The following is a 26439-nucleotide window of genomic DNA, read 5'->3' on the forward strand; positions in this document are numbered from 1 at the left end:
GTGAATGCTTCTTTACGTGCTTATGAAAGAGAGAAAGACCGGGATGGTAAGAGAAATTCTTTAATGTCCGTACGTGCTAGAGCAAGAAAGTGAATGAGTATACGGCAACCGCGATTACGCGGACCTATCTTCACCGATCCAACTAACGATATTTATAAGGTATCGCTGATGGAAAACGAGTGGAGAAAATACAGGCAGCTTTGCAAACGATCCTGGGCGTGGTAACGTTCCAGATGAGATCTAAAAGATCCATGGGTTGGTTCTAGTCACGGCATCGCGAGAACTTACCTGAAACAGAACGAAAAATATTTGTCACGTCGGATGCGCGTGTCGATCTGGTGTATCGATCGAAAATGTACAACAGGGAAAGGGAAAGGAAAAGCAAAATGGTAGAAACGTTTTTCTCATAAAAAAAAAAAGAAATAAAAAGGGAAGAAATTAGAAAGAAAGAAAAATATGAACAGGGCGGTCAAAGTTGTGGCGTCGAAAGAACATTTTGAAGAAGCCCGCCTCGCTCGTAGCGCAGCCGGCCGAAACGACCGAAACGACCGAACGTTCGTAACTGTTCGTAATCGTTCGTCGTTCTTACGTACGGTTTTCCTATCACCGTGTCTCACGCGCACGGTCACGCGGCGTACAATCGTAAGCTTCGACGAGTTTCTCCGCATCTACGGACCAAAGTCCACTCGAAATGTGCTAGCGACGTGTGCACTTCGGTAAGCAGGAAGGAGAACACGTTCGTACGAGGTAGGCTGACATATCGTTCTCGTTCACGTCTCTGGCATCACACGTTTCCGTGGCTCTCGGGTTCTCCGCGCATGTCCGACTCGTTATCGATGCGCCTGCTGGCCTAACGAAGGCCTGAGCATGCGCTCGCGTGATCGCTCAAAGTCCCTAGAAGATACGCGGGCTTTTACGAATTCGATCTGCTCGAACTTCGTTCACAGATACAGTTTCGAAAGGACATAGTAAATCGAAATGTTAATCGTGCTTTCGAGGTCGTGACGCCTCGTCAAGTTTTATCCTTCGCGTTACTTCGACTTTCGATCGCATCGACTCTCGCTAACCTTGACATTTCTAACAGGCACGATCTCCCTCTCTCTTTTATCACGTTTATTTTCGAAAGGCTAACTATTTTATCCGAATGAAAGAAGAAACCTGTTGAGATCGTCGGGAATTTCGTATGAAATATATCCCAGCCTAGTAGGGTAATGCATAGTACGCGTACGCGGGCTAGTGAACCAGATTGCAGGTGCATGTATCTCTTATCTCGGCCATGGCGAAGTCCGTTAAGAGGAGCGTGGAAATACCATTACCTTATGGAAATACGACCGTGCTGTTTTCGAAATTTTCAGTCGTGAGCCGATAAACCCAAGCGAGAAACGCAGGAGGATGCATATTTCCTTGAAATACTTGATTCCTTAAAAGGATCTCCCGAAGGAATGATAGCCAAAAGATCGAGAAACGTCCTAAAGGCGTTTCTTCTTCCTCGGACGGATAATCGAAGGGGAATATTTTTTCAAAGGGACAAGCCACTCGCCTCTGAGGTACGAATTCTTCGTCTACAGTCGCTTGGAATATCCACGTAGCCATCGGATAATTAACTATTATTATTGACGCGAATAATCGAACAACGCTGCAACATTTCGTAACCGGATCGCATTTTTCTGTCGCGCATTCTCCAACCTGGAATCTCATAGCCAAGATAGTTTTGAGGACGATACCCTCCGGAACGAGTAGATTCCTCGTTCTCCTACGCTCCGTTATGCTCGACCAAGCACCGTGCCAACGAGAATAACGTTGCCAAAGGTGTGAAAAAGAAATGACTAACGTAACGTAGCGAACGAGAGTATCTCTTCTACGAACGAACCAATTCGTCTTTATCGCAAAGTTACGTAACGACGAGAGCAGAAACAGAAATCTGTTACACTTTTTGTCCACTTTTTAGGTCCTAACGAATTATCTTCTTCAAACGAGAGAACCACCATGGACCTCGTACTTCGTCAAATACGCCGACGTGGTCAACGATCAGAGGGGCATGTCTCATTTCAATTGGTCCGTAGCTAACAGCAATTATCACGTATTGAGGACTGGCTGTTTTCCTTACATCAAGTATCACTGTACAAGACGACCAAGGCAGGACCTCAGTACCGACGACAAATTCTTCAAGGCGATCAAGATACTTAACCTTGGTAAGCAGAACTTGTACTTACAGTATATGTACACACATGCACCCTATATCGCGTTTGACACATCCGTGCACGGATCCAAAGGGAAAATATACTCGAAGGAACAGCCTAGAAGCAGTTTAGAAGCTTTTCCAGTTTCTCGCGAACCAGTTCCTCCTCTCCTGCCCTCTTCTTCTCATCTCTTTTCTTTTATTTTCTTACCGGTTGTCATTCTTCTCGTTCGATCCAGGTATCCCTACTCTGATGTACGGATTAGCTGCGACGTTTCTGATACGACATCGAGAGATCGTAAAAACACCTCGAGGTGACATCACGATTTACTTTTTACTACCGGAGGACAAAGGCTCTCTCTATTGATCGAATATATCTATCCGGTTACATACGTTTGCTTATAAATTTATTAATATAATTTCCTGTTGAAATCGATTCGCATTGATAATGATTTAGCACCTTTATATCCTTGATTATTAATGAAAATAAAATTCTCCTCCCATTAACATAACGAGAGTGTTCGAATAATAATCCAACCGATTGAAATTCGCTAAAGCAATTACCGGTCACGATCCGATCGGCTGGTTAGCAAGGTCCATGCGTTAGGGACAAGTTACAAGACGTCGAGGGTGTGCCAATAATGTAAATCCTATTAATACTGCCTGAGGTGAATGCGTACGAGGAACGAAGTGCAAACTTACAAACTTATCATTAACATAGCTTTCTAATTAGCTACTCGTGTTCGCCATCGACGACGGTGTCTATCGTTATCGTAATAAAAGGATTTCTCATTTCCGAACGTTGACATTTCCATGTGGAAGATTAACGAGCGAACGCCTTCGATAGTGATGCACAATAATCTGTATTAATTATATACGACGTTAAGTAACGGATGATTGGCTTGTTTTACTTATAACGTATGGAGATAAGCAATGGAATAGACGCGCGTACGAAACTGTGTGGGTCGTACGAATACACGAGAAAATAAACACCCACGCTTTACGTATGAACTCGGTAATGGCAATTACACTTTGCGAGATCGAACGGCGTGTATCGAAAAATCTAGGATGTATCTGTTTTCTATTTTATTCGTTTCTTTTTTTTTTTTTTTTGCAAATACGTCGTACAACGACTTCCTCGTCAGAAAAGAACGGAGAAATATTAATTAACGTATGGCTTTCGCTCGTCCGGCATCGAGTCCTTCGACGGGACACGGACTTTCTCCGGACTTGTCGTCTCTTTCGTAATATCTTTTCATTTTTTGGGATAAGTATCCTCCGACCTTTTGGAGATAGTCATCAGGAAGTTTCTTTTACTCGCTGCTTGCTCTCGGTGTTACGTCGTTCGATGTAAAAAAAGAAAAAAAGAAAAAAAGAGAGAGAGAGAAAAGAATAGAACAAAAAAACCAACAAAAAGGTATATAAATCATTCGATAAAATCGAAGAACAACTCTTTGGCTTGGTTTTACATTGAAATCTTTCTCTCCGTGGATAATCGTGAGAAATCCTAATTAATATTCCAACGTCGTGCCGTTGAATACATAGCGGTACACCTATTGAAATTCAAATTCATTTCGAAGCTAATTAAACTCATCGTGATCTTATTTGCGAGCAACTTTTTCCGGTATTTACTTGACAAAGAAAAATATTCTCTAGAAGATAACCATGCTGATCTCGATCATTGTCATAAAAAAAGTCTAAGAGGGAAGCATTTCGTTGGAACATCGCGTGCACCCAACGTCGATACTCGTGCATCTAACGTCTACGTGTCGATAGAGAGACAGAGAGAGAGAGAGAAAGAGGATACGAGAAAACGAGAAAAAGAGATGAAGAGAAAGGACGAGCCAAGCAACGAAGCGCGTCACGCGCAATTAATTTCACACGAGCTCCACGAACGCTCCATTTGCATGTCCGATTAGCCGTAGCGTTGAATTAGAGATTCTATCTGACCGTGATCAGGACCTATTACAACATTAAATACTTTGATGGATTTCGATTGTCGGATTGCGTTTGCGATCGTTTCCAAAAAAAAAAAAAAAAAAAAAAATGTAAGAAAATTTATAAATCAGGAAACATCGATACGTTCAACGTAATAATCCGTCGAAATGAGAAGCAACGTCTCGCTTTGTCGCGTCGTATTTTATCCCTCGTAGGGATAGCCCGAAAACATTCTGCTGACGAGGGAGCCAAGCGAAGCTGATTTCCAGTTACCGTCTCTTATCTTCCTGGCATCGAAAGCGAGAATAATTATTGTACCGTCGGATGCAAAAATCAATGGCCGAAGACTCGCTGCATTCGAATAATTGCACTTTCCCCGAGGTGAGCCGTGATTCATATAGAAATTAGTCAGGCAATTCTTCTCGAGATCGGATCTTCTCTACGCTACCGATAGATAGCTTTATCTGGCAATCGTCGAATCGTTGCCACCTCGAAAATGCAAATCCAGTATCGATTTATCATTTTCAAATGCAAAAATAAAGAGGATCTATGGCAGATGTATTTTTGAATTTTATTCTCTCTGTCTCTCTCTCTCTCTCTGTTCTCGACGAATCGAAACGAACGCAAGTTAATAAAGACGATAAATAATCCATGCAATACACGTCCCGTTACTCGTACGTGTGTACGTATTATCGTCTATGACTGTAGGATGTTAGTACGAGTAATTGCCGACTGCCACGTCGCATCTTGCGTTAGCAGGTATGGGGAACCTTATTATACGTTGGTTAATTAAGGAGAGTCGATTGCGTGGGCTCTCTCGACTATACTTTTCTTTGCTTTTTTTTTTTTTTTCAATAGCAATTGTAACGAGACATATTTGAGATTGTGTTTTTCGACGATTCTGCGTTATCTCCGATGATTCATTACGTAATAGAATTATTCACAGAGTATCTTCGAAGACATTGAAACGTATATAAGAGAATCGAGTAAGTCGTCGAGTTACAAAGCAAAGTCTCCCTTTTCACTTCCCTCATAAACAACGATATCCCTTGGCCGTTCGTGATACTACCTATCGTGTAATCTCGGTACCATCCATCCTGTTTTATTTCCCAGTACAATGGTACACATCCGCGTGGCGCTCGAACCAAGAAATAATGGCATCGTTTCGACGCGCAAAACTTTAATATCGTCGGCAGATGCAACAACGAAGAAATATACAGGCAAATCGGTTTGCACGCGTAAACGTTTCGTCGCGGATAGGAAAGTAGTATTGTTAAATATTATTAACGGGGACCTAGGTACGATCTGAAAAGGATCATATCGGAAGTAACGATTCGTTTGTCGCCCTGATAAAAGGAAAGAGGAAAAAGGAAGAGAGAGGAGGAGTCGACGTTGTTTGCCAGCGGCAGCGTCCCATTATCCTGAAACTCTGAACGTTTCTCGTATCTTAATCTTGGAGGAAGAAGAGGCTCGCGCTCGAGCCGACGTAGTAATTCACGGTAGACGTGTGTGCACGCGAACAGAACGGGGTCCTGAGAAAAGCGTTGCTTCTCATACTATATATTGTACTACCATCACAGCTGCCACGAATAAAAGCAAAACCGAAAGAAGATTTAATCCAAATGTCCGCTTCAAAGATATCCGGTCCGTGCAGCGTTCAACATTTTCTAATTTTATCCTTCGGAGTCTTCCTTTTCGATCTTTCTTCGATTGGAATGGACCAATTCTTGACGTTTAACGTATCGATACTACGTGCACGCTTCGAAAAATGCTCGTAGACATTTGCACGCGAGCTAACGATACTATAAAAAAAAATTTCACATTCAACGAGCGTCGCTGACATCATCGTGTCTGGAATAAATAGCGACGATCAAGCGGAGGAAAACTACGGAACGATGTTATAGTCTCCGTTGCTCGAGTCAGACAAAAGAATCTTTTCTTCATGATCGTCGGGATCTTCAAGAATCGATTCTTCATGATTGTAAAAAAGCATCGAGGAAGCAAGAAAAATGCGCGTCACATTTGACCGATTCGGAGGATCTTATTAACGTTAATGAGAAGACGGCGAGGCTTCGTTAAGACCGTAACGGCTTGTAACCGCAAATCAATTTAGGCTTCCACAGGGAACCTCAAGAAGGTGGTAATAAAGCTAGGTAAATTAGTTCCACGCGTGTTTCTTGTCGCGAAGTTTACGTGAAAGATCGCGACTGTCGAAAATGATTATCTCGTTAGTAACACGAACGGAATAATTTCGAGATCTTTTAAACGATCACGCCACTGTAATTTATACCAAGACGAATTGAGACGACTGGATTTAACAGGCGAAAAAAGAGGAAAAGAAAAGAGAAAGAAAAAAAGAAAGAAAGAAGATATTCAAAGACGCGCCACGATAAAAGATCTCGACGTAAAGTGATGAATAAATCAAAAAACGTATTTTTTAATTTACGTTTAAATTCTAGAATGGACTTTATTACTTGGCGTAACATGTCGTACCTACTACGACTGTCATTCGAATAGCGTTTAGTATTCTCGGGCCGATCTCTGGCATACGTTTTGCCACACCCAAACGATCCTCGTATTGCACGAGAGTGCAAGATACACAAGATGTCTAAGTAAATAATAGCGGGTATGCGTTCGAACAGAAAAATAGCTAAAAGATGAAATTTATCGAAAATATTTTCGAGAAAACGCGAATCCCAGATACGAAGCGCAAAGTAAAATAAACGATCTTCTCGGGGAGATAAGCGAAGGATTGTTATTTTAATGGCTCCGTCGTCGAAAGAAAGAAAGAGAAAGGAGCTTTCTTATTTTACGTAATAATAGTAATTTGATAGTCCCAAGACACACGATGCGGATAGTAATTTTTTTCTATGGCTTACGTACACACGATGGTTGAGCATCTGGGTGACCATGGTAGGAAATACGAAGCCGAGGTCGGATTATAGAGGAGAAGATATACATCTCTTGGACCTTAAGTGCAGGAAGCTACACCTGAACCAGGCACGCTTATGCTCGACTTTAAGGGAGTACGTGAATCGTATGTACGATATTTTTCCAAGTATTGAATGGCAAGTACGGAGTAGAAGACGGAGAAAATAAGAGAGTGAAAAAATTGGGATGTCTCGTTGGCAGGTGGCAGGTTAAAAAGAGAAAAACGATCTACTACCCACGCTCTTTCGACTGTGGGAATTTCGTGTTCGCGAGTTGTTCGCTTCACGCTTGAGCGTCAGAGCGACTTATACCCTCCGATTCTTCTTCTTCTTCTTCTTCTTCTTCTCCTCCTCCTCCTCCTCCTCCTCCTCCTCTTTCTTCTTCTTCTTCTTTCTTCCTTCCTTCCTTCTTTCTGATCCTTCTTCGTGTCCTGCACCTGGCGCTACTACCTGCTCCAAGACTTGCTCCTCCTCAGTGGCCACGGTCAGTAACCAACCAATCTTTGTGTACACGTACATATACACGATGCATTCTAAAACGAGGAATAAAAGTTTCGTTCGAGTTCTCTTCCATTTCGATGGGTATTTGCCAAATACGGGTATATTCCGTCCGGTCACAATGAAGCGATGAAATATATTCTACTTCTATAAGCGGAATACTCGTAGAGAGAATTTCTTGGATATGGATATATCATATGTAAGAAGAAAATTTTGAGGAACGTTAAACGATCCTTACCGGACGAGGATCATAAATTTCGATCATTCTGCTCGTTCGATCGACGCTTTATTATATAATTCTCGGTGCAATAGTTCCACGAGAGCTGGTTGCCATTCCATTCCAAAGAGTTACGATCTAATCCCATCAAATGGCTTACGATCCATCCGTCATTCGAACGGATCTAGATTTACAAGCGCGAGATCCACCTGAAAGAGAGCGAGCTCGTTCTAACGGTTTACGTTAAAACTTGAGTCACGGATCGCGGCTTCCGAGAACGCTCCACCTTCTTTCTGGAGGTCTCGTTAGCTGATATTAATGATCCTCGAAGGGCTACGCGTGTTCGATGTCAACGATACAGCTGGACACGCCGTTAACGGTAATTTCCTATATAACCTTGTTACTCCAGGAAGCGAAGACTGTTTCTCTTCGTTCGTATAACGTCACCATAGAAATATCTACCTATAAGAAAAGAAAAAAAATATGCATGCCCTAGAAGTAACCTCGATCATTTTTCCACCTTGAATTCGTGACAATGATCAACGACTCTCTCGAGCCACGCGTCGTGCTAGACCTTAATCATCTTAGCAACGAGTTCGGCTCGACGTCAAGAGGATTAGATCGCCGACTGTCTCGCACCGAGATCCCTTATGAATTCTATCGAAGATGCTGTTGGAGGGAATACGTTGATCTCGCTACGTGTCGACAAACGCAGAGCATCTTTTACCTTTATGTAATCTGCCCGTAAAATGATATATTTCAACATGATGCAAGAACAGCGTAGATATAACTCGAACGATTTACAATACGTTCGTAAACGAAGATCGAGTTTAAAGATTTAACGTACCGTGGTATGATCGATGTTACCGAAGCTGGAAATAGAAATTTTACATTTACCATTTATCATTGTCCGTCCGCTCGAGAACTCGATTGAAAATCTTCATTTGAATTAACTCAACGTATGCGAAGAAACGTAAGATGAAAATTATCCTAGAAGGATCTCGGGAAAATGATCCATCCATTGCGAATGAGCCGAAAGAGTCGAATCCTCGCGTCCCGAAGATCCTCACGTTCTTCGTGTTAACGCGAAAAGAAATTTTCTCGAGTCGAGACCCCGTCGGGAATAGACTCGGTTCGAGAGCTCCATTGTAATCCGACTGACAAAACGCGGAAAGATTACCAATTTACATATTCGCAATGGAACTACCGGAGATCCTCGCAAAGACGTGTACCCGTCTGCTACGTAGAATCGGTAGTTGAGTCCGCTCGGCGATATTTCTTACGAATACAAACTACTGTCGCAAAACTCAAGGAAAAGGGCTCGGAGGTGGATGGAGCGTGTAATCGCGGAAACGTGGCTTTGAACACGACTTGTAATACGCATGGCGTGTCCTCGGCAGACTTCTCTTCCTGTAAGGAAGCGCACAAAGGAGCTAGAAAACAAACCACGAGTAAAGCGTGTAGAACCGGAGGGCACGAGAAAGTTGAACAAGTTTTTCCGGTCTTATGCGTTACTTACTCGTACTTCGATCTCCGATCGATGCCTTTAAGTAGATCGTCGTACGACGAAAATAAAAGTGTTCGAATCTCTTGAAGATTGAGACGTCGAGTTGAATCTCGCGAGTGATAATCGATACCTTTCCATCTAGGCGTTCGTTGGGTAGACTCCGTCGTTTCGATTACATCTCCCCAAGGAGTTTCATTTTTCTCTGTTAAAGGGCAAACTTTTTAAACTCGATCTAATTCATTCCGACTATCTAGCCGTCGGCATGATGGCGTGTGCAGGTTTACTAGCCTAACCCGAACAGGTGTATGGCAGAGGTCAAACGTAACGTCGAATCGCATACAACGTACCAACTTGCAGGAAACTAGTCGTAAATCGAGCCGAGTTCGAGTACTTCGCCGTGGGCGCCGATATAACGGTGACGGTCGGGTCGCCTGTGGCCTCCTTTCCGTCCTCCTTCCATTCCTCTCTTCTTCTCTCGGAGACACGCGCGCGCTCATTCTCCGACTCCTCTTCATCGACTACGCGACGGCGATTCGTCTAACTGTACATATTCGCCCGTATTATGCCCGCTCTCTTACGACTCCGAAGACGGCTTTAATATCTACGTTTACTCGTCAAAATATGCGACTCGTACTACATGCGTATAGATTAGATACATAAATATACGCGCGTATGAATCACTGTTATATTACATGCCATTGGAAATAATGAGACCCTTTGGCGGTGCAAGTGCGTACACATTTTATCCTCTTCCTACGCCTAATTAACCAACGCATCTTCTTCGTCCTTCCATCAAGATGAAATAATAAAGAGGAAAGATTTTGCAACTACTCGAGTACCGATCGAAATATATACTTTCTCCCTCGCGGACATTTCCCGATCTGAAACGTTCTTGCGATCTTTCAAAGGAGAAATTAAAACGACGGACTCATCGGCGGACTCATGGGTTTGCGTCAAGACGAAAGATCGCCGTTCCAACGATCGACACCGTTCTGAAAATCTCGATGACGAGTAGAAAAGTGGATAAGGCCTTAGCTATTTCGAGAACGCATTTTTCAAATGTTAGTCTATCCAGGTCGAGTTCGTTCCTCGCGTGTCTTGGAGTCACTTGTCAGGAACGCGAGCCCCGAACGAAGTCTGCAATTACGATTCCTTCAAGTCGAGAAGAGCCACCGCTTCTTACGTTCGCCGCGATTCACGCGTGCGACTCGAGGAAACAGACTGGTGTCTTGCATAACGATGACGCTGTGGAAAAATATCGGTATTCACCGTTGCGCAAGTACTTATTCAAAGAAATAAGCGCAAAGAAAAAGAATCCGACTCGTTCGAGGATGAGAGTGGACAAGCGATTAATGTCGACGACGTGCTAAGAAAAAAAAAAAAAGAAAAAGAAACAAGAAAATAACGGTTTAACTTTACGATTTTTTTCTTTCTTTCTGTCTTTCTTCTTTCTTTTTTTTGTTTTTGTTTTTTGTCGTCGTACAACTTTACAACGTCCACTATTCATTTTCGAAAGGAACACACGAGTTTGTAACTTTCGCGTACGGTGCAAAAAAAAAACAGAACGAACGGTGATGAAAGAATCGGCGAGCGAAATTATTTCTGGACTTTGTTCTCGAGCACGAAATTGAAAAATATGAGGGCACGTTTCCGACGTCGCGGAGCCACCATAAATCTATTAACGAAAGTAAAAGGAAAGATGCTTGTTTCGAGAAGAAAACAACGAGTAAAGGATCCGTTCGAAGCATCGTTTGCGAAGCATCTGTGAAACAAGTTTTATCGAGAAAAATTTGGAAAGTTTCTATCGTTCGTTTAACGCAATCCGTTGTTAACGAGCGATACTCGTTTAAGATCATCGAAGAAGCTTCAGGTTCTTCCCTATGTCGAGTTAGCCACGTGTTCTCGTTTCTACTATCCCAGCGCGTTTATAGTTTATGACTAATAGTTACATTGACAGACGATCAAGCATCGGCTCGCGCTAGTAATTATCGTCGTGCGTTCGCCACCTCGGGTTACTCGGGACAGTAGGTAGGTTGATAGGTAGGTAAGCCAAGTATTATACATGAGATATACTCGGAGGCCGGTGAATATCTTAGGACTTAGAAGCTAGACAAACGCTATAGCTTGCTAGAGCGCGTTATCCAGGTATTTAACGATATAATTGTCCGCTTCGTGTCGTGCCGGAGGCTCGATCGCGAAAAACGACGAAAGCATATCGTGAATGTATAGTTAATTAGGTACTCGATCATCGGCCAGTAAACCGACCGATTAACGAGCGGCCATTGATGCGAGAGACCAGCTACGCCGCCCTTTTGCATCGGGAATGACTATCGTAAAACGTACATACTACGTAGATACGATGTAGCTTCGTTAGCCAACTAGATGAGACACGAACCGGTCTCCTTTTCTTTTCTAAAGAACCGAACAAGAAACTTTGTCCTTTTCCTCGTCCTTACCGATTCTTTAACCATCTTTCTCATCCGTCCGCGCCGAGATTTTCCAATGGTTAATTTTCAAACGACGATTCTACGATCGAATTACGCGAATCTCGGACGAGTCGAAATTCGAGATCACCGAGAGAAACTTAATAGCAAGACGTATGGAAATTATTCTTGGAAATCTTTTTTTACGCTTATAGCCTGCTAGCTAATTTCAAGCCGTTCTAAAACTATAGCGGATTCAAATCTTTCTCCCTTCGTTTGCTCGTTGCGATCGCAATTAGAGTTCCCGATCGGCATATAAGAAAGCCAGCGAATCAGAGAGAGAGAGAGAAAGAGAAAGAGAGCGAGCGAAGGAGAGAAAGAGAGACAGAGAGAGAGGGAAAGAGAAAAGGAAACGACAGGACAGTCGTGCCGAGGCACGTTGGCCCTCGAGCTATCGTTTGCCTTCACCCGTTCTAAAGTCGAAGCAGAACTCGACTTTTATCGGTCGCCGGTCTACACGCATGACCGAATCGTTTCGTGACTTCTCCGCGTGAAAGATACAAGAAAGAAAAGTATATCTGTTTTACGTAAACCTAAGACAATAATTATCCTAATAAACTCGTTGCTACTGTTAAACGATTAAAACCTTTCACTTGGCGTTAATCGAGTCGAGTCCTACGTTACTCGTCTTTACGATCATAATTAATGCGCATTATCTCGAATAAACGAATCTTCGTTAACTCGTAAAAATATAACAAATGAATGATCGTTTTGTTCTTTACTTTGTCGCAAAAGAAAATGCGAGTAACGTCAGGACGAACCGAACGCATTAAATTCTACATTAGGTTGTAACGTTTCGAGTGGGAGTAATGGCACGGAAAGAGCAAATTGAAAGCAAAGATAGCGCCAGGAGGGAAGCGATATGCCGCGAGAAATCTCGTAGGGGAGCGCCGAGAGCCTATTCGACGTGTTCCTTGTTCGTGAACATCCGATATTTGTGCTCGTGTGTCGACCTAGTGTATCTAAATATAGAGTCCACCTATAGACAGAGAAACCTACACGTTTACTTATCTCTCCCTCTCTCTCTTTCTTTCTCTCTCTTTTTCTCTCCTTTCTCTTCTTTATATTATTTTATTCATTCCGTGGGACTCTCACAGTTTCCCTTATGCGCGTCGCGTCGTTCGCTAGAATTTCGTCGAGATTTAAACTCGACTTCTCTCCAACCTGGAACCGAAATAAACAGCGTCGTAGTACTCCGCAAGGAGAAACGTACGACGCACTCTGCACATTCGTTCCTTTGACCTAAGAAGAAATTTCAATCTCGAAATTTATGAGCTAAGAATAATACATGGGCTTTAATTCCTCATGCTTACCATGTCGAGTATTTTTTTACGTCCTGTATCGTCGAAGGCTACTGTCTACCGTTGTTGAATAAATCGAGCATGTCTCCTGTCGTTCGTTCTAATCGAAAGAAAAGTAACTCAGAGTTAGCTCCTCGTCGTCTTCGTCGTTCTCCTCGTCCTTGTTGCTGTTGTCGTCGTCGTCGTCGTCGTTTACGCGGAAAATGAATGATATCACCAGAAACACGTAACAATAGTAAACACAAGTCGAGTGTACGCCGAACGCGTGCGCGCTTATTACGAACGCGCCTGCGTGAGTTTTCACCCGCGCGCACTGATTGCGAGAAAACAAAAGGACGAAGCACACGCTTCGCGCAAATTATTTTGAAAAAAAAAAAAAGGAATGACAAAACGAAGAAATATTATTTCACGTTCCACGTGAAAGCACGTTTAGAACGCTTTATATCCTTTTCGATAGCGTTCGTGAGGAACGCGCAAACAACACACATACACACACAGACGACATACACGCGCACAAAAAAAGAGACACACTAGGAGAGAACGTATCTCGTCCGGTACAAACTTTCGTCTTCCGCACCCTCTTCGATCCTCTTAAGCGCGCCAATTTTGGATCTTTCGAGCAAACTGATTAACTAACTAACTACAAACTATATGCTTTTTCCTAACTTCTCGGCAAGATTTGTTAAGGCGTTAGAAAGTATCACGTGCGATAGTAAAGGAGCAGGGAGAAGCGGCGGATTTTCAACCTGGCGGACACCGACTGAGCTCTCTCGATCGGCAGGTAGCCGAGTTGACTCCCCCTCTCTCCTCTCACCGTCACCTCCACCAGCGGGCGCACCGTTCTCCGTTCCCTTTTCCTTCGACTCGCCGCCGGTTTCTCGCGCGATCTTCCCCTTCCCGCGCCAACCCGTCGTCATTTTCGCGCGTCCGCCGTATACTACTCGATGCACCAGCGCCCCTCACTATTCCGCGCTTCCAGTATGACGTCGCTCACCGATTTTCTCATTCTTTTGAATCTTCCTGTTCGTTTCTCTTATTCTACCAACGTGAAAAATATTTATAGGATCCAAGGAAAATCATGTAGGAATGATTTCTTTTTCTTTTTCTTCTTTTTTTTCATGACGCCATATTTTTCAATTCGCATTGCAAGTAACAACTATACGTTTAGAGTATTCCAAAGATCCCCTTTCGAATTTTTCCAATCGTACGGGCTAATAACAAAAGTTCATCTTTCGAAAATTTACGCTTATATTCTATAACTATTGAGACGGTATGACAGCATGCGAGATGTCTTCTTCTTCTTCTTCTTCTTCTTCGTTCCCCATCAATCCCTCCTCCACTGTCTGATCCTTTTTAGGAATTTCTTTTGGCAGATATTGAGTAAAATCTACTATAAAATATTCCTTTGTCGGTGGACTGAGTAACTGCGTTCTAACATACATAAATCGATACTTATTTCCTATGTCGATTCGCAATGAATTTTACGATAAAATTATCTCTTTAAATGTCGAAATACCTTATGATAAAATTAGTATGTTTTTTAGATTTGACGGAATTAATGTCATTGATAAGAGCAGCAAAATTCTCTTCCAAATGCTTACTATCCATATCAAGCTAAAACAAATGAAATTATTTCAGAGAGATTATAAATTATTCGCGTAATTGTCGCGCTGCGCTTACCGTTCCGATAGGACACTCGATCAGACCGTAATTTTTTTCCAATTTTTCGGGTACGGCATTATACTTGATACCCAAAACAAATTTCTTTACTAAATTCTCAAGGTCGGGACTTAAGGTACCTGAATGAAGATATAAAAAAGATTTTATCTCAAGAATCTTATAAGAAATCTAATGCTTCTTACGATATCGACAAAAATTGACATAAAAAAACCTGCTTTGGATGTTGGAAATTTCTTTTTCAATAAACCTCTAATTAATATTAAATCGGCTAAAATATCCGGTTCTGCTAAACAGTATTGATATTCGAGTAAAGCCAAGTCTCCTGCCTAAATCAGAAAAAATTAATGTACGAAACAAAAAGATTAAAGTTTTATAGTTGATCTTGTTACCTTAATTGACTTTATAAGGTCTTTTCCCCCAGCCAAGGTAGCACCTGCCTTCAAAGCTTTTTCGATTACTTGTTGTTTCGAAGAAAAGGCTATTATGTTTCTGGTCTCTTCATGACCAAAACAATGAGGATAATCTATGATTCGAGTAAAAGCACCAATTAACTTTCCTTTTTTCTCTGTCTAAAACACATAATTGTACGCAATTAATGGAATTAATAAAAGTATATCTAATATCGGTCTAAACATTATAACTTTTCATTATTAACCTCTAAATTCAATTCAATTTTTGCATTGACTTTAGAATTAGGACAATTTAATAGAGTGGGATGGTGTGTTTCACGATGACATTGCACCGCTTCTTCTATGGTATATACTTTCTTGCGATGACGACATAATAACCATACATTATCGGTTGGAATTGTTTTGTACTTATCGTCGTCCACCCTTCTTTTAATTATTGATTTATTTAATTTGCTGGAAAGTATTATCAAAAGTAAATATATTACAAACTTCATATATCATATTAGATTTATATTATAATATCAATAAAAGTTAAATATGTTAGAAAGAAATAAGTTACGCTTGGCTTTCTTTGAGTTTTCGTTCTACGAATCCAAGTTTTTCAATTTTTTCTATTTTCCGTTTAACTTTCTTTGCTTCTCTTCTTGCTCTTGTACCTTTCCTTGCAGCATAATCACGTGTTTGTACAACGAATTGGTTAACAACTCCTATGTTGCATTTGGGTGTTGCACAAAGATTATTTAATAATCTTCCTGGATGTAACATACACAAACATATATATATATATATTTAAATAAATATATAAAATTATAAAGAATGCGAGCATATTAGAATGATATAAACGTCATGACTTTTTCCAATTTTGTTAAAAATTTCATTTCACAATTCATCTCTTGTATGTACTTGTGATTAAGTTACATATCGTGATTTGTAACAATATAGAATATTGTCACCAAATAGTAATAATACGTAAATATAACTAAACGATGACAGAAATATATGCTTCTTCTCATTTATAAATTAATTATTTTAACTAATGTAAACTATTTATTTCATCGAAATCTATGTATTGAAACCTTACCTACAAACGTAATCGCCATTTTCTATTTCTTCGATTAAGAATGACGAGTGATCACGTGACTAATTCGCGGTGATCAAAGCGCTATCTGTTATCGAAATTTGAAAGTTAAAATCAATGGCAATTACTTCGTAAACACTCGATGGAAACCATTGACAAATCACTTTGTAGAATTACATTTTTATTTCACTCAAATTTTGAACACAATAAAGAAACACCATCCCCACTATACGCCTATTATACACTATGCGTATTTAAGTTTGTTAGGTTATACTCCTTTCACGCATAATAACAATCGAGTGTGCGACAGAAATTTTTACATTTAGTAAAAGTAAATAATATATCAAATTTTTTCGAATTTTTTAAACAGCTTTATTTTTATGCGTAGACTATTGCCGAAAGAACGTCATTTTTTAACACTTCTTTTTTTTTAAAAAAGACAAAGAAGAAAGTAAATAAACCTTCTTCAAAAATTCTCTCTTTATCCTTCATCTTTAAAATGAGACTTTGTTTATTAAAATCGTTTAAGAATTACGCCAATACTCGTTGTTATAAATCGTTATAATAATTAAGAAGGACGAAAGACCTTAGTAAGGATAAGATAAACAAATGTTTTATTCGTTAATCATTAATTCAATTAATAATTTATTACGATTGATAACGAAATATTTCAATCGTAAACGTTAATTCTGAATTGATTGAGATAATGCAACAATACAGAACGTATATAAATAATTGTAAAACAATTGAAAGAATTCAATAATTATACGGACGAACGCGAGGTAAGAGAGCTACGATGTTTACTCGTCGGATTCCAACAGATGACTGACTTGACAGCTTAACAAAGTCGTCCGCGTTACACACATTTGTTATTGTTTACATCACCGATGAATGATTTCGCATTTAAAGTCTATACGTAACGAGATTTAAAAATGTTAAATCATTTAATATATACATTGTCTCTTAATAGCCATGCATTTAAACAAACGCGGTATTATTTAAACGATTAATTGAAATTTTAGAGAAATCTGGATACAAGTGTAAGGGCGCAGAGAACGTAAATATAATAATGAGAACGTAATACAAAGCATATTACTAAATTAAGATTCGATAAGCGAATAAAATTAGAATAACTGACCTTAAGAACCGCGCTTATGAGACAGCATTATTCGAATAAAGATGGCTACCGGAAGTAGACGTCACCAGTGCCAACTGCCAGCCAACTAGGCTCGATCGAGCTGCGTTTTCAGTGAGAGGAAAAGCATTTTTCACTGTCTTCGACGTTCACCCTTTACTCTTTTTCACATTGGGTACGTCGAGTTGATAGATTTCATAAATTAGTGTTACACAAACGACTTTCTAACATATCTATTGTTTCGTTATAAAACAGTGGTGTGTAAGGGATAAAGATCAAGAGTGTCTTGTATCATCACAGGCTTCAATTAATCGTACATCTACTCTATCGTATAGTAAATGTTCCATCTCCGTCTGAGCTTAGTAATAAAGAACATTCTCTTGATCTTTTTTCTTTAATTCTATGATAATTCATTTCAAGAGGTGCAATTTTTTTCCAAGACGAGATCACGTCGAAATTCGATCGACTTGAATCTCGTTCTTTATTCAAGGTTGCAATACGTTCAAAAGTCATCTAGCGTCATACTACGTCGATTATTTACACGGAGAATTGACTCGTTATCTTCCTTTGTTGCAGTGTCATTCATTACTTAGAGCATAGTGTAAGTAGCACCAACTCTTGTATACAAATATGTTTCTGTGGGATTGGTTCTCAGGAGTTTTAAGTTATCTCGGTAAGTAAATTTTAATAAAATATACTCTTTTTCTTGTGGCAATAGTTTTATTCATAACGCTTATTAATTTTTTAGGGCTATGGAAGAAAAGTGGCAAACTGCTGTTTCTTGGTTTGGATAATGCAGGCAAAACTACATTGTTACACATGCTGAAAGACGATCGCCTAGCTCAACATGTGCCTACATTGCATCCAAGTAATTAATATTACAGTTATTAATCTGATTATAATTACAATTAAAATTTATTTTTGTAAATAATTTTCATTATTTTTCAGCATCCGAAGAGCTGTCTATCGGCAATATGAGGTTCACCACTTTTGATTTAGGAGGTCACACTCAAGGCACGTGTCTTTCTAGTTTGAAAATTAATAAACATAATTGACTTTGTTTTCTTATGCAGAATTTGTCCAACCAAAAGAAATAATTAACAAATTGTCGTTTGTACAGCACGCAGAGTATGGAAAGATTATTTTCCAGCGGTAGATGCCATAGTATTTCTCGTAGATGCAAGTGATAGATCTAGATTATCGGAATCAAGAGCAGAGCTCGACGCATTGTTGAGCGACGAACAACTCAGTGCTTGTCCAGTTCTTGTTTTGGGTAACAAGATTGATAGGCCAGATGCAGCATCAGAAGATGAGCTTAGAAATTTCTTTAATCTTTATGGCCAAACAACGGGCAAGGTATAATTATAATTCCGACGAACAAACGTAGATATTATTTATATTTGGCATCGTTGATAAAAAATTATTATTTTTAGGCAAAAATCGCACGTAGTGAAATACCCGGCCGTCCATTGGAATTATTTATGTGCTCGGTGTTAAAAAAGCAAGGTTACGGCGAGGGCTTCCGTTGGCTCGCTCAGTATATCGACTGAATGCACATAATAATCGAAACACTCTGATTCCTAGCAGTTTAACTCATTTCCCTTTCCTCTGTTTCATTGTGGATAACGGTATTAAAACGATAGGACATTATCCTCACACGTATTGAACAGTGGGAAAGGAATATGTTTAATACTACAAACTGCAGTAACAGATCCAAGACAGTGCACATAAGAAAAGACGAATATTCTTGGAAACTTAACGTAACGAGCAAGCGCGATAGGACTGATTTCTTTGATATGATAATATCGTATGGTGACGTACATTCTTATTTTACGTTTGCAAGCAATGTTTAGTTCCATACAAATTTCTTCAATTATCATTCTCCAATTAATACTAGATCTACGGACATGCTGAACATCAATCTGAACATTTTGATAAATAAAAGTAATAAAGATTCTAATTGCAAGTGTTTGCCAAATTCCTTTGTTCTATTGTGACACTATGATGTTTTGATTTACTAGAATTACTTTCTATGAGTTTTCTATGAAAATAATTTTTAAATAATCGGGCAGTCTATTCTCTTTTATTCTCTTTATTGTTTCTTCGTATTTATCTTTAAAGTGCTTCTCTGATCCCTGTTATTTTTTTTCTATTTAGTAAAAGACATCCCCTTAGTTTTAATCTCGTGTTTTAATCAAGATATAATCATTTGAAAAGCAGAAAATGTACTTGATACATTATCGCGTGCTGTGAATTCTCAAATAAACGCAAATGCGCAGGATATTATTTAATATTATCTTTTTTTTTGTCATTGTACATACGTAACACTGCTATTTCAGAGCTTTTTGGTTGCTATCAAATATAGTTAGTTTATCTCAAATCGTCGATATAGAATCATACTTACGCGTTTAAGCATTAATTTTTAATTTTAATTGTTTATAGGTAATGGGATAGCTACCGCATAAAATTTCACGCGATTTCTTTTTAATCAAACGGACTTATCAATATCTTGTAACTCTTTCATAGTTCAAAATCAAAAGCATTGATATGACAAAACATTTTTTATGTATCGGTACTATATAGTTATAAGTACTTATAATGTTTTCGTCTTCATTTTACACAAATAAAACATATTGTTTATAACGTATAGTTCATACCTATATAAACCTTCGCCATAAAGTTTTTCATTCTTTTTTAACAAATCTTTATTGCATCATATGCTTTTATCTATGAATATGTCACTCCATCGCTTATCTGTCTCTTTCTTTTATAAAGTATATCTTCAGAGTTGCACGTAGTTATAATCGTCGATGATTCTATACCTATCTTCTCGATAATGTACCAAATCATCCAAAAAACGCTTACTACTCTCGTTATGCAACTTCACTAATACCGGAGGGAGTCGAGTTATCCCAGCTGTATTTGCCAAATCATCGTAATATTGGCCTTGTTCCATTCCCATCATGTGAAAGTGTCTTTTACTCAATCCATTTTTAATACGTCTTTCCAATTCTTCCGACTCTTCTTGTAACATCATTGCTTTTTCAGGAAACGTTTTTTCTCCATGCCAAAACCGCGAAAGAAATCGTATCTTTTGTTATACGAATATAACAGAAAAAATATATTTTTAATCTTTCATCAGGAATTATTCTATATACGTAATCAATAACAATGACGTACCTGCAGATCGAACATACTAAAGGCGCAAACATAAAATGGTAATCCGACAATTGCGAGAGTAGGATTTTCTATAGACACAAGATGTTTCCAAAGCGGTGTTACCATATTCGAATCCACACGAATACCGCATTTTTCCGAAAGAAAAGGAAAACTGTATTTGTATCCTATAACAACGGATTTGGAAATGATAGGAATTAGTTGTTCATTTGACGTTTAATATTGATTACCTGTACAATAGAATATAACGTCGATCGTTTCCTTACTGCCGTCTCGAAAAACTGCATCGTGTTCGGTTAACTCTACGACGTCTGTTTTCTAACGTTAAAAAGAGATTAGAAAATATTTTAATGAAACACGTTGAATATCGTCGATCACTCTTAGATATTATTTAAAAATTACCTGAATCACATTATCGGGAAATTTTGTCAGTATCGTCTCTTTTAAATGATGACTTAAAATTACACGTTTTGCATTCGTCGATATTTCGAGAGCTAAATCCATACCTTTGAAAAATTATAATTAGATACTAATTAACACATCGTAACAAAATTTTATGTTATTTTACCGGAAGGACCTGCACCAAGGACAACGACAGTTTTATCTTTAAAGATAGTCGGTACTCTGTAATCATGGCTGTGCAGTTGATCTCCTTGAAAAACGTTCTGACCTTTTAAATTCGGAGTAAAGGGTTCGAAATAATGACCATTGCAAACCATAATCGCATCGAATGTCTCAGTTTTAACAACGTTCTCCTTTAAATCTCTGACCTTAACCGACCATTTATGATTCTCCGAGATTGGTTCTACGTATTCAACATGATGAAGAAACTAAAAAATAATCCGAAAATCTCACGTCTTTACGTTCTTTCAAATTTCTCTGCGTTCTTCTACGTTATCGATGGATCAATTTCAAATGAACACACTTACGCGAATGTATTGTCTCAATTTAAAATGATCGCAATAGGAATTAAGAAAATTAAGTATTTCATTGCGCGTTAAGTAACTCTCTGGTCGATCTGGTATCGGGAAATCAGGAAAACCCATCACTTCTTTCGGTAAATTTGTCCTAAATTATAGCATTTCGATCAAATTGATATATCGATCTTATACATTTTTTTTTTTTTTTATCATAAAACAAATTTCGAATCTTTATGATTGTTTTTCATATTACCTCAAACTTTTGTACATGCTGGTATGAATCGGTAAATTGTACCGATCCAAACCAGTTTCTTCTCTATAAACCCAAGTGCCACCGATTTCTTCTGTTTTCTCGTAGCATACGATTTCATCTTTGTAAGTACTGGAAGTGAAATGTCTCAGAGCCGCTAAACCTGCTGCTCCAGCACCGATCACCGCAAATTTCATCTTTGGAACGAGCCTAGCTGTTCAAGAATTTTAAATCGTAATACTATGTATTATAATGATTATAAAAAAAAAAAAATATTGAACTTTTATTAATACGATCTTCCTATTTATAAATTAAGATTAAAATTAAGTAATTAAAATTGAGTTACGAATTGCAGATACGTTGATAATCACTCGATTGATCATTTACACGATAGAGTATCGAACATAGAACTGATTAGAAATGTGAAAGGTAGATTATATATATATAGATGCAGAGATGAAAGGCAAATATTTACCTTTTTCCTAACTTGCACATTACTCACCAGCAGTGAAATAAAGCGCCAAAGAGCAAAGAATGTATATATATATATATAAATATACACAAAAGATATTGTTTATAGTATAACGAAAAAGCATAAAAAGATAAAGTTCGAAACTCGAGAAACACTTGATGCACGTATCGAAGTCCAAGACAGAATAAGCAATGGGAGGACGATCTATTAAGAATAGTCGAGCAGAAAGTGGAGGTATATCGTATAAAGACTGATATTGATAACGAGGTCGACGTGTTTACCATAAAAGAGAAAACGGTAGAGTATTTTTGATACAATAATCAGTAGTAATCGCAACTCTGACCTTCGATCTTGTATATATGTCTAATATTACGTTCGTACTGTTACTGATTTGAATTATGAGTTCTTTATCAACTTTTCTTTTCTTCTCTATCATTTAAAACAGTGCGTACCTTATTAGAATTTCGTTTTTTCTAACTTTTACAAAAAATCACAAAGATTCAACATAGCTTCTTCATCCAATTTATAAATAATATATATGTACACACACGATTTATACAGAGAATAAAAAAGTGTGCATTTTATTAATATTTTTTAACAATAATTACATTCAGCTAATTTGGTATTATTTCACTCACAAATAATAAATTCTTTTTACTTTGATAACAAAGTAACACTGGATGGTATTACCCGTAGATTAAATTCTACAATAAAAAAATATATAGAAACATATACGATATCGCATATTCTATCGCATTTTTTATTTTTATAAATCTGTTATCGATAAAAATAAATGCACGTTTTGAATTATGTATATTAAAAATACATTCAAATGGAGGGTCATAATCATCTTTCCATAAAACGATAAATATATTTTGTTTTATCTTCTCGAGTAAATTTCGGATTCCCATTTAGTTCTATATAGCATATACAATTGCATAGCTGCTCTTGCATCTTCAACTGAATTATGTTCACCTACTTGTATTTCTATTCCTAGTAGCTCTGACGCTAATCTTTTTAGACTAGGAGTATTTGCTTTTGTAATTTGTCTAAAAGGTTTATATCTAGATGTATCCCTTAAACTTCTCCATGGATGTGATAAGAATAGTACAGCTAAATCATTCTTTAAAGCGTGACCAACTAGAATTCGTCCTTTTAATATATCTGCTACTTCTTTTTGTACAACAGAAAATTCTTCTCCATTCTTTAAATGATGCGGATAAATACCACTGACGGCTGTTCTATAATCTTGCACTTTCTCTCTCGGCTTAACATATTTATCATACAAGCAATAACCAAATTTATTTACGATAGATACCCTAGCAATCATACTTTCACTCCCATCGCCAATTCCAACCATTTCACAATCTATTGCAATCAGTTTTGTTATTTTTTTGTTATTCTCTGGTATAGTACAATCGTATTTCTTCTCCTCCTTCATTGTATTGCCCTATAAGAATGAAAATCAAATTATTTTCCAAGATAACTATGAAATCAGTAACTTTACATAAATTTATAAAAAAAAAAATACCATTTCAAGCAGAGAAAGATTTGATTTTTTGAATTTTTGAGATTTATTGGAAAATTTCTTTGTCGAATTATTCTTCTTTTTATCATAACTTGATTCTTCTGTATGTATTATATCTTTATATGCCTTCCAATTACAACCAGACGCAGAACGTCTAGTAACCGGTTTTTTACAAGTTGTAATTTCTTCTTGTATTTTCTCCATAGATTTGTTTTTTCCACACAGCATATCCCGATCTCCCATATTTTGATTCTGGTTTTTCCTTGAATCATCATTAATTAATACAATTAACTAATATAAATTCGTTTGGATAACTATCTCATTCCCCTAACCTATAAGTAACACGTATGAAATTATACAAAAAAGAAAAAAAAAACGAACGAGTACAACCGAAGCCTTGCTAATCCAAATTGACTAAATAATATATATTTTTCACAAATGTTGCTAGTTATAAAACTGTAAATAAATTAATTTTTCTCGAATGTTAGAAAGAAACTTGTGTAGTATTTTACTCAGTCATAAAACAAACATATACCATTCACATAAATAAATAAAAATAAATATATAAAAATATAATTAAACGATATTTACGTTGACGTAAGCTGATCAAATCGAGATTAATACAAATTTTCAGTTTACTGGAACATAGAATACAAGCTCAAGATGTAAGACCTACTTATAACATTATTTCCCTTCACTAGACAATGAAAAATGATCTAAATTAAAATGGCTCTATACGATATTAATTACGTTAAAAGTTAGTAATAGTTTTCAATCGTAAGACGTTTATAGCTTCGCAATAACTTAAATTACCTTTTCAATAACGCATAAATAAATACGAGAATCACTAAAGTAAGGATGGAAAGGATCATTTCGTAAGGTCAACTCTGTGCGTCTTCTATCGATACATGAATAAAGGTTAAATTTATACAAACGATATATATAGATATATTTATATAGAAAATAGATAACCATGGATGAAATGCAACTTAGATTCAATAAGGAACTTTCATTCGGAAAGAAAATGAAAAAACATTTAAAACGTGATTCAATGTTCTGGTTCTATTACCTGTGAATATGTAACAAAGATTTATCTTTAACTTACATCGATTTAAATCGGAAGTATTTCAATTTTAAATGTTGTCTGCAATGTAATAGAAGCATAAAGATGGACTGATAAATATATATACACATATCATACATATATATAAATATATGCATGATACAAATATAAAATTTCACATATACATTTTAAATCATACAAGATATTTAATAATTACACAATACTATGATATATACAGCACAGAATAAACATTTGATACATTTTATAAGCAAGTATACGCCTCAATCCCAAGCTTCTGATACTTTTAAGTGACTTAATCTATCCGCAATTGTTATAGATTTAGAAAACTTTTCGTCTTTTAGTTTGCCATATATTTTACTTAAAGTTGGCTTTTCTATATGATTCATGTGACCACGAGATTGTTGACTCGTTAAATAGGGATGTCTTAAAATCAACATGTTTCGTTCTTCTCTTTCAAAGTCATGTCTTAATTTTAACAAATCTTCAAAACTTGGTTTCTTTACTATACGATACTTCCTGTAATAAAGAAACAACAAATAAATGCATCAAAGTAAAATATTTTTCGTTACAATCAAAATAGGGTATCAATCAAAATAGTACATTTACGGATAATCCATAAACAAAAATAATATAACTCACCCTCTGAATCGATAAGGTATTTCTTTCAATAAAACTGTGCCGAGTCTCATAATTATGGCCACAACTTATCAATAACGAAATCTATTTGAAAATACTTCGTTCTACCAAAATAAGGTTATGTACTCACCGACTTGATAGGAATCAAAGTTACTATAACCCCGACGACGATGACGCCACCTCAAAATCACAACCGAAGAATGATCTTTCATTCGGTAGATACTATCGATATATAGAATGGTAAACTTCAATGAACGAGGAACCAATCACAGCTTCGCGTACAATACTACGAATCCCGAGTAACGTACGTTCCATTCAATTGGCCAGTGTACGACGAGTCGTCATTCATAGGAGTAGGAAGCATGTCGTCTTATTGGCTGAACCAAAGGAGCCAATGAGAAGGCGATATCGGACGTTACTAGCGACACCTCGTGGACGATACTATAAGCGGCAAGATTTAAACGTCGTTTGGCTCGAATCGACTACGGCTCTGTTGCAATCGTGCTGCCACGTTGCTATTCGTTTAAAAGTAACGCGACGTCTTCTATAAAAGTGTTCGACGAGGTTTTTTTTACATCGGACAAGGGTGAAAATCAATCGCGTTATCAAATAATTACGAGCGCGGTTCTCGGAAGTAAAAGTGTAAACGAAATACAAGATGTTTGATATCCCCCGTCAGAAAAGGTTTAAATTTACCTTTAAAAATGCACCTTGTTGTATCGTAATAGATGGCACAGGTGTCGCGTCGATTGACAAAAAGAGCACAAGTAGGTACGGCGCTAGAATCGAGAGAGCAGCTGATTCGCGTGAATCGTGCGCTGGAGTTTTGCTCGTGGTAGATCTCGCAGTGTTCGGTAGTGTGCAGTCGTCGGCGCACTTGGGTCGACGCTAGTGGATGAGTGGAAAGGCGGCTCGTCAGATATAAAAAAGATCATAATTAGTCTCGCTGTTCGATTCATATACGAGGGTGTTGTTTTTATCAGTGGGGGCGTGAGTGTGCGTGCGTGCGTGCGGCG

The 26439-nt window shown here is 38.0% G+C and overlaps 7 protein-coding genes across 23 annotated transcripts in view; 2 read left to right on the forward strand and 5 right to left on the reverse strand.

The window, feature by feature from the left end:
• LOC127068394 (cadherin-99C) overlaps positions 1-13315 on the reverse strand; it is a 53470-nt gene extending 40155 nt beyond the window's left edge. The window contains exon 1 of one of the 3 annotated variants that reach the window (XM_051004507.1): positions 13066-13315. In XM_051004507.1, the coding sequence (XP_050860464.1) occupies positions 13066-13068 (3 nt within the window). In that variant the 5' untranslated portion in view covers positions 13069-13315. Of the gene's footprint in view, positions 1-9616; positions 10625-13065 lie in introns of those variants that run through there. The other 2 variants (XM_051004506.1, XM_051004508.1) reach the window with 2 other exon arrangements.
• On the forward strand, positions 559-2615 carry LOC127068463 (uncharacterized protein C15orf61 homolog). 6 transcript variants are annotated; one of them, XM_051004713.1, is made up of 4 exons: positions 560-747; positions 1356-1547; positions 1949-2192; positions 2419-2615. In XM_051004713.1, the coding sequence occupies exons 2-4, from the start codon at positions 1443-1445 to the stop codon at positions 2544-2546; spliced, it is 477 nt and encodes a 158-aa protein (XP_050860670.1). In that variant the 5' UTR covers positions 560-747; positions 1356-1442; the 3' UTR covers positions 2547-2615. The 6 variants fall into 6 exon arrangements, with proteins under 6 accessions (XP_050860674.1, XP_050860670.1, XP_050860671.1 ...); XM_051004714.1 differs by having other exon boundaries at positions 566-716; XM_051004717.1 differs by lacking the exon at positions 1356-1547 and having other exon boundaries at positions 559-747.
• Positions 13316-14283: 968 nt separating the features above from the next.
• Positions 14284-17255, reverse strand: LOC127068434 (50S ribosomal protein L1). The gene is made up of 8 exons (XM_051004652.1): positions 16225-17255; positions 15703-15895; positions 15389-15596; positions 15123-15302; positions 14945-15059; positions 14734-14852; positions 14570-14667; positions 14284-14484 (listed from the first exon to the last, which is right to left on the reverse strand). Exons 1-8 carry the CDS (start codon positions 16241-16243, stop codon positions 14313-14315), a joined length of 1104 nt encoding a protein of 367 aa, XP_050860609.1. The 5' UTR covers positions 16244-17255; the 3' UTR covers positions 14284-14312.
• A 116-nt stretch (positions 17256-17371) lies between these two features.
• Positions 17372-19334, forward strand: LOC127068461 (GTP-binding protein SAR1b). 2 transcript variants are annotated; one of them, XM_051004709.1, is made up of 6 exons: positions 17372-17531; positions 17933-18029; positions 18105-18224; positions 18305-18370; positions 18477-18712; positions 18790-19334. In XM_051004709.1, the coding sequence occupies exons 2-6, from the start codon at positions 17987-17989 to the stop codon at positions 18904-18906; spliced, it is 582 nt and encodes a 193-aa protein (XP_050860666.1). In that variant the 5' UTR covers positions 17372-17531; positions 17933-17986; the 3' UTR covers positions 18907-19334. The 2 variants fall into 2 exon arrangements, with proteins under 2 accessions (XP_050860666.1, XP_050860667.1); XM_051004710.1 differs by lacking the exon at positions 17372-17531 and adding an exon at positions 17573-17846.
• A 98-nt stretch (positions 19335-19432) lies between these two features.
• On the reverse strand, positions 19433-22820 carry LOC127068423 (flavin-containing monooxygenase 2-like). 5 transcript variants are annotated; one of them, XM_051004624.1, is made up of 8 exons: positions 22206-22820; positions 21707-21913; positions 21463-21601; positions 21102-21363; positions 20936-21039; positions 20764-20851; positions 20537-20700; positions 19433-20447 (listed from the first exon to the last, which is right to left on the reverse strand). In XM_051004624.1, the coding sequence occupies exons 1-8, from the start codon at positions 22457-22459 to the stop codon at positions 20139-20141; spliced, it is 1527 nt and encodes a 508-aa protein (XP_050860581.1). In that variant the 5' UTR covers positions 22460-22820; the 3' UTR covers positions 19433-20138. The 5 variants fall into 5 exon arrangements, with proteins under 5 accessions (XP_050860581.1, XP_050860582.1, XP_050860585.1 ...); XM_051004625.1 differs by having other exon boundaries at positions 21707-21917; positions 22206-22348; XM_051004628.1 differs by having other exon boundaries at positions 22179-22342.
• Positions 22821-22971: 151 nt separating this feature from the next.
• LOC127068442 (RNA exonuclease 4) lies at positions 22972-26258 on the reverse strand. Of its 5 annotated transcripts, XM_051004672.1 has the most exons (4): positions 26120-26258; positions 25554-25864; positions 23707-23965; positions 22972-23625 (listed from the first exon to the last, which is right to left on the reverse strand). In XM_051004672.1, the coding sequence occupies exons 3-4, from the start codon at positions 23944-23946 to the stop codon at positions 23056-23058; spliced, it is 810 nt and encodes a 269-aa protein (XP_050860629.1). In that variant the 5' UTR covers positions 23947-23965; positions 25554-25864; positions 26120-26258; the 3' UTR covers positions 22972-23055. The 5 variants fall into 5 exon arrangements, with proteins under 5 accessions (XP_050860629.1, XP_050860626.1, XP_050860627.1 ...); XM_051004669.1 differs by lacking the exons at positions 25554-25864; positions 26120-26258 and adding an exon at positions 24809-24932; XM_051004670.1 differs by lacking the exons at positions 25554-25864; positions 26120-26258 and adding an exon at positions 24517-24798.
• Positions 24949-25575, reverse strand: LOC127068479 (uncharacterized). The gene is made up of 2 exons (XM_051004738.1): positions 25427-25575; positions 24949-25303 (listed from the first exon to the last, which is right to left on the reverse strand). Exons 1-2 carry the CDS (start codon positions 25474-25476, stop codon positions 25048-25050), a joined length of 306 nt encoding a protein of 101 aa, XP_050860695.1. The 5' UTR covers positions 25477-25575; the 3' UTR covers positions 24949-25047.
• Positions 26259-26439: the final 181 nt, after the last annotated feature.

The sequence above is a fragment of the Vespula vulgaris genome, chromosome 13 (assembly GCF_905475345.1).
Source record: "Vespula vulgaris chromosome 13, iyVesVulg1.1, whole genome shotgun sequence".
Taxonomy (NCBI): domain Eukaryota; kingdom Metazoa; phylum Arthropoda; class Insecta; order Hymenoptera; family Vespidae; genus Vespula; species Vespula vulgaris.